Source organism: Corticium candelabrum, chromosome 1 (assembly GCF_963422355.1).
Source record: "Corticium candelabrum chromosome 1, ooCorCand1.1, whole genome shotgun sequence".
NCBI lineage: Eukaryota > Metazoa > Porifera > Homoscleromorpha > Homosclerophorida > Plakinidae > Corticium > Corticium candelabrum.
Genome location: NC_085085.1, coordinates 1,756,250 through 1,763,795, shown reverse-complemented (window position 1 = coordinate 1,763,795; position 7,546 = coordinate 1,756,250). Strand labels below are relative to the sequence as shown.

Genomic DNA, 7,546 nt, shown 5'->3' with positions numbered 1-7,546 from the left:
AACATATACGAGACGTCATACTATTCATACGATAGGTAGGTCTATCACCAGGCGATTGTTGCAGCAACGAAGTTCAAGATATTTGCAGCTCCTTCTCCATTTGCCATTACTGTGTGTGTGTGTGTGTGTGTGTGTGTGTGTGTGTGTGTGTGTGTGTGTGTGTGTGTGTGTGCATGCGTGCATGTGCACGTGTGTGTTAAACCCAGAAAGTGCTAAACTACTAATTCAACTGGCAGTCAAAAAGTCCAGAAGACAACGAGACACTTCTACCTGTCGTTTCGGCATGCATGAGCCGAATTCAGCAGACGTCTGACGCGGGGTGGTGGAGATACGGGTAGTTGCACATACAGACACACAGGCAGACAAGCAGACAGCTCTCCTTTAGATTACAGAAGCACACAAGTGTTCTTGCATCCTCATTATCCTCGTATACCTTGCTGTACTGCATGCTGGTCCCGTGCTCAGATTGTAACAGTGCTGAGATTGTTCACGCGTGTGCAAATTAGAACTTGCAGTCTCAGTGTGCCATGCAAGTGTGCTGAAATTGCTCTGTCAGATATTCTCGCTTCCATAGCTGCAATTCAAGAACTTTGCTTGAAATCATGCATCGGCATCACAAATAAGAAATTTGAGTGCACACACCTACCACATATGCAAGAAACTAACTACGTTCAATTTAGTGATACCTGAAAGTTTAAACAATCTCAGTACGCCAGATGTTGACTTAGGCACGCAAACAGTCGCTGAGCATGTGCAGACTGTAAAGTACAATCTCAGCATGCTACATTGGTTTAGTTTGCAAACAAGGTCAACCTACTGGTACACCTCAGCTATACTGGAATGCACCAAAAGATGTAAGAATAATGTACTAGAAAGTTGATTTTAAAATTACTGAAAATGGAGGTTCACCACAATTGGTATACAATGTAATATTTCAATAACACACATCTGTTAAGCTAAAGCAAACATTAAATGTTCATAATATTGTTTACCTTATCTGTAGCATCTGCATCTGCCTTCTTCTCCAACAGATAGTTGACTACACCATGATGACCAAGTTCAGCAGCAAAGTGAAGTAAAGTGCGACCAGACTGCATGCACAACACAAAAACATCTTTCACACATAATCAACAGTATTGTCAAAACTCTCACCTCCTCCTCCACTGCGTGAAAAAACTTCTCTGGAATCTTCCTTACAAAATCCATTTCTTCATTCCTACATGTCCACTCCAGCAGCTTACACACATTCTATTATCAACAATCAAAGAAAGAGAATCAATGTAGCAAATCAATTCCATAAAGACAATACAAACCAATACAATTACTCTCTAACTGTAAACAATTAACTGTTACTCACCTTAAATACAAGATCTTCAACTGACTGCATTAATGAAAACAACCGAACAGCAATTGACATGTGACCATTATTGAAGGCAAAATCAAAAGGCTTGACACCATACTATCACATAGAATAACGAGTCAGTAAAAATATCATAACAAGCGTTCCTAAGTCTGTTTAACTCAAATGAAATCACTACGTAGATCTACACAAAACCTGCTGTGTCAAACGTTCATGTCAAGAATTTAGGAACAATATAAAGATGAGGAATGCTACCACAGCTCATAAAAATAGAAAATCACATCTAACACTTACATCTCAAACACACACATCTACATTTGCTCTTCCTCAAACTGTTCAGTGTCTATCCTATTTACAAGTGACTACAACAGCAAACAACATCATGTGACACTGGACACGTATCTATACTGAAGTCTCACATTCAAATGTTTCTCTAGTATATCGTATTTCCGAGCATTTAGCTGCATGCCGGTTTAAGCCGGAGATTACCAGGGGGTACACGGGCATGCCAGAGAAAGAGAGGTGATTTGACCAACCTCCCTGTAAACTGGACCCATAGATCTATGCTGCATCCGTTATTAGATATTGATTGAACTAACATAAATAAACACTAAAACATATACTTTCCATCTAGATGTAGTATATAGTCAACCCTATAATGTTTGCTTTTCTCTGTCTTCATCCTCCTCTTCTTCATCGTCTTCCTCTCTTCCTTATCTGTCCGCCCTCTGTGTTCTTCTGCTTGTTCAAACCTCATCCTGTACGCACAGACGAGACACTCCACATTTCCTGGCCACTTTCGTTCTGTTTACACCGAGTTCGTCATACTTGTGTAGTACCGCTAGCTTTTTCGATTGTGTATGATCTTCTGCTATGCACACTGCGAACATCCATTCTAGATACCTTCTAGCTGTTCGACTTTTCTCTTTTCTAGCTGGGCTTTGGGGGAAGCTGCATTCTCTAGATCAACGAATCGAATGACAGAGTGTCTGCAGTAGAATTACAACACATGTGTACTAGTAGTTGCTCCCTCGCCATTACCAGCACTCCCTCGCGTTATACCAGCATGCCAGTATCGTTACCAAAGTCTGACAAGCAAGTTTCTGGTAATCTCCGCTTATACTGGCATGCAACTAAATGTGCAGAAATACGGTATTAACAACCAGATGTACCTTGCAATAAGTCACTGTTCTAACTACAAAAATTTGCTAGCTGCAATAATGTTGCGTGGTTGATAAAATCCCATATCTGATGATGTCATACTTTATAGTAACGGCATAACATCTCGGTGTCTTTTAAACATGTAGTTAGGAAATGAGGTTAAATTCTTGTAGTTATCAGATTGGTCTTGCAAGCATTGAACAACTCAAACAAGATCAGGATGGGTTTATAAGTATTTTATGTAATAAATAAACAATGACTTGAATTTCTCTAGAACGCGGAGCAGATCTCCACTGAATCTGAAATGCCCATTTCATGACCTCGAACAGTACACACAGAGCTGCGTGTCATTTATTACCAGTGACGTGGATAGATACTGGGGTCTCTTCAAGGGCATGCCCTCATCCAAATGCCACCATCTCCTATGCCAACATCTATTATACGAGATTACGGAACAGGAACACCACCAAGGTTTCAGACTGCCTGCTGCGCAAGTGTAGGCACATCCCTCTTCCAGCATTGAAACAGGTAGAGCTGGAAGTGTCTTCCAGAAAAGGTAGCTAGACAAAAATGAAATGCCTATTCCAGTCTTAACCACTTTCTATCAACGTCACAAAAGCCACATTCCTACATTTACTATAAATGTCCAAACAAAAGTACCTAGCCGAACAAGTGACCCCCTTTCCATTACTCAACAAAACATGCTTCTTGAAAACATCAAATTTTCAAATAGAAAATCTTATGTGAAAGAGCAGCTAGCCTCGAGATCACAAAATGTACATCCTTGTGTCACCCAAAAAGCAACGTGTAGATGTCATACTCACAAATGCTTGTGTCACTGTGTACCCACTCACGTTTATATTGAGACCACACTTGATGCCTGACAATAATAGCACAATACATTCACAGCCAACACAAGCTAGTCAGTTACATTGCATCTGTTCCTGACAACTGTGTGCTTTTACAATGCTCTTACAGTGGCTGCTTTTCTTGTTGAGTGTTGAAAATAGAAAAGATTTAGTGATACGTGCTTCAACTTTGTTGCTTCTAATTCATAGTCTTGACCAATACAATTATACAATAACTGCCTCTGCTGCAACGACAGCCCCACAGCAGTCTTACACAAAATACACTTTACATTTTATTCACATTTCCATACATCTATTTTAAGACTTTACAACAATTTAAATCTCAATTGTTGGTAAATAGCACAATACCCAAGACAGCAAATAATATGCATATTTTGTAATACAAACAAATTGCTTTACCTCATTTCTAAGCAGACAAAACAGTTTAGTAAATACTTGATCAGTTTATCCAACTTAACTTAATTGTTGCTACACCTACCTAACATTTGATATTTGATTGTCACTACACCTACCTTGTCTGAAGCATCAGCATCTGCCTTGTTGGCCAAGAGAAGCTCAACCACATCACGACTGTCATACTGAGCAGCATAGTGAAGTAAAGTTCGTCCCGACTGCATCAACAATACAATAAATGTCATAGAAATGATACAAAAATTCTATTTCTCACGTCATCCTTCACTTCTGTTCCCAGTTTAACAATTGTTTTTATCACATCATCTCTCTTGTTCTTACATGCCCAATGCAACACAAGAAAACGATGCTACACATACCACACACTCACACACATTCATTTCATTCTCTCAACACAACTGACTGTCACACACCTCAACTGTAACATTTTCAACTCTTTGAGTTGCTAACACCAAACGACCAGCTGTTGACATGTGACCTCCTAACATAGCCCAATCAACTGCAGTCCTACCATCCTGACCATATACAATGCATATTAGCAATGTGTTGTCCAACAAGCAATCAGTGCAATACAACTACCAGCAGACTATCCATTACTACTCATAATACAACACCATGTCTGCTAGTAAAACACTCGTCTACATCTCCTGCTCCACCATACACACAATCAACACTTTCCAATATCAAATATCATTCACAACCACATTATTAAGCCACCATAATTGGGGTGAGACCCTTTCTATGTGTACTCTACTGTGTTGAGATAGCCTTGACACTAGACCTCCCTTTGCTTTCGATGGTCCGACCGTGCGAGGATAGCAATGGGACTGTATCACGTGATGTTCCTTTGCTTTTCGAAGATAACATCACGTGATACAGTCCTGTTGCTATCCTCGCGTGGTTGGACCACCGAAAGCAAAGGGAGGCTTAGTGTCGAGGCTAGTGTTGAGATGTGTGTGTTGGCCAAGCAAATGGAAATGACGTTGATTTTGAACCAATCTCAAACATGATGGTTTGTGATGTCTCAATGCAAGTGTAAGTGTAATAGCTGTATGGCCATCCAGGTTAGTCTCACTTAGCCAGCACCTCCCCTTTTCAACATCCAGACAGTGGGAGAGGGTCTGGTACAGTTCCTTTAATGTTGTCGTGTTGTCACTTCACCAATAAACGATGAATACTGAAGTAAGTTAAGAGATTGTTTATAGCAGTCAGGTGACCTTGGCGAATTACTGATGGAAAGGCTTTGATATTCCAGAGCTGGTCAACTCAGCTTAGACAAAAACAAGCACAGTTTTATATATGACAATATGATAAAAAGGCATTATTTGTGCGTGTGTGTGTGTGTGTGTGTGTGTGTGTGTGTGTCTGTGTGGTGCCGCAGCTCAATTTGTTAGAGAGTGCATTTGGAGAATGAAAACAGCCAGGACCTTGCAGGGTTGCAGGTTCAAGTCACAGTGATGGCGATTCTATGGCATAATTTCCTTAATTAAGCAAGAAACTTACACACAATTGCTTCTCTTGACTCAGGAGTATAAATGAGTACCTGGTCATTGACTGGGGTGGACATGACTACTGTACAACACCGAGCAGCAGACGGGTACTTGTGGGACTCGATGTCCAGTCCCACAGCTGCGCCATTGTCAGTGCATCCGGCCAAGCTCCAGGTGGATCGTAGCGCTAACCCTACGTAGCGCATGGAAGCCCTGTCTCTTAAGGTCGACGTCAAATGACATGGAGGAATTGACATTTGTCCATTTGTGTGTGTGTGTGTGTGTGTGTGTGTGTGTGTGTGTGTGTGTGTGTGTGTGTGTGTGTGTGTGTGTGTGTGTGTGAGTGCTAAAACTACTAACTCAATTGGCATAGAGACTCTGCACACAGTCCAAGTTCAACCTTTTAAGAAGAACAGTGTCAGTCCAATCATTTGTTAGCTGCATGGCTTTCATTGCCTCATCTGTTGGCTTATTGCCATTTGAGTGTGTGCAGGCCGCTTCTTTCTATCAAAGCATCAGAATGTTTGCCTTAAGATGACAGTTTGCAGCAAATACAAAAATACAAACGTATGCAGTGCATGATTGTATGAAAGGAAAAGAAAATGCAACCTTTTCAAGGACATTACCTTAATATGGAAACTTAGTAACTTGCTTAAAAACTAGATACTTACTCATCTTTCCTGGATGAAAAACAGGCTGCTCACCTAGAAGAACAGTCTAATCGGCTGTTGGCTGCATGTGTTTCATCGAGCCCCTTTTCCAGGTTATGGTCAAGTAAGCAAACACACTACACCTTTATATACATACATCTGTATTACATGGGCAATGCTGAAGGACTCTGCTAGTTTACATTATTAATACATTCATTTTAAAACATAACTTCTCATACTCACACATCACCACATCAAACTGCATCACATACACTCACCTTCTCCTTCATTCCAGCATCAGCATTTGATGATAAAAGGAAGTCGACCATTTCATCATTACCATACTTTGCTACCCACATTAGAACAGTCCTACCCTGCAATGACAATAATTGTGTTTAATTGTTTGTCTCTACTGTAATATCCATCCTATCACAAATCTCATCACATCATTTAAATCTCATTCTCTTCATTCATTCATTCACTCTCAACACTTACCAAAGTACTTTTGTTCACATCTGCACCTCTCTCCACTAGCAGCTTACATACAGAATAGGAGCGTCTATTACAAGCATCCAACAATACAGGCCATCCCTACATTAGAGTGAGTTGATGTAAACAACAATAAAACGAGTCACTCAATCAATAACATACATCATCACACGCATTTGGTGAAGCTCCTAGAATCAACAATCTGTCAACCTCATCACCTTCGTTATTCCTTACAGCAACCACTAGTTGGCTATTCAATGTTGTGATGTCTCTCTCACTCATTCTAACATCACAGTAACACATCAATAACAATAAATCCTTCCAATTTCACTAACAAACGACAATTCACTCAACACGTGCTCTCAATCCAATCAGTACACAACCACATCAACCCTTTACTCACATCACAATCTAACAATCCATTTGCTCTAATCTATCACCTCGCACCACGCCCCACACCCGTCTACTGTCTATTACAATACACAATACAACCGCAATAGATTGCAAATGCGCGCTAACATCACAAACACGTCGAGACGTGAAAGTCTTGGCGCGTTTCTCCTCCATCACGTCACACAAATCCAGTAGACGGGTTTACAAGCAAATAAGAGAAACCGTGATTGTGTGTCGCGCTCATCTCTTTTCCCTAACCTTCTCATACAAGATCAAACTGTCAGTCTTAGTAATTTCTTGTGTGCTTGTGCGCGGGGGGCAGAGCTCTTTCGCACAAACGAGAAATTCAACGAGATCTTCTGCCGGGATACATCGACGAGTTGGCAGAAAGAAACGTTGCGCGTCTCACTCACCTCTTGACCCGCTCTCCGCTCCAACCAATGAGCTTGTTGCTTTGCGCTCGCCGAATGTCACTGACGAACCTTCTGCCACGGCCAATACGCCTGCGCAACTTAGTTTGCACGTGCTCAGTCACGTGGATTTGCGCGATCGCCAACTATGTCTGAATGACAATAAGCGAACAACGTGCAAGAAAGTAAATGCAGACGTTCATACCATAACTCTATACATTGTAAGTCTCATAGCACGTTTCTAAATGAGTCACACTTCCATGATAACTACAGAGGTCGTTTTCACTGTTATCTCACATCTCCGTGTTTTTGC

General features: G+C 41.0%; 1 protein-coding gene across 3 annotated transcripts in view; it reads right to left on the bottom strand.

Moving 5' to 3' along the window:
- Window positions 1-7,305, bottom strand: part of LOC134183055 (death-associated protein kinase 1-like) — an 11,845-nt gene extending 4,540 nt beyond the window's left edge. Inside the window, exons 1-10 of one of the 3 annotated variants that reach the window (XM_062650511.1) lie at window positions 7,082-7,305; window positions 6,593-6,713; window positions 6,437-6,532; window positions 6,220-6,315; window positions 4,215-4,316; window positions 4,058-4,150; window positions 3,903-4,001; window positions 1,358-1,459; window positions 1,153-1,248; window positions 993-1,091 (exon numbers count right to left, since the gene is read on the bottom strand). In XM_062650511.1, coding sequence (XP_062506495.1) covers window positions 993-1,091; window positions 1,153-1,248; window positions 1,358-1,459; window positions 3,903-4,001; window positions 4,058-4,150; window positions 4,215-4,316; window positions 6,220-6,315; window positions 6,437-6,532; window positions 6,593-6,713; window positions 7,082-7,089 — 912 coding nt within the window. In that variant the 5' untranslated portion in view covers window positions 7,090-7,305. Of the gene's footprint in view, window positions 1-992; window positions 1,092-1,152; window positions 1,249-1,357; window positions 1,460-3,902; window positions 4,002-4,057; window positions 4,151-4,214; window positions 4,317-6,219; window positions 6,316-6,436; window positions 6,533-6,592; window positions 6,830-7,081 lie in introns of those variants that run through there. The other 2 variants (XM_062650503.1, XM_062650518.1) reach the window with 2 other exon arrangements.
- Between the last annotated feature and the right edge of the window lie 241 nt (window positions 7,306-7,546).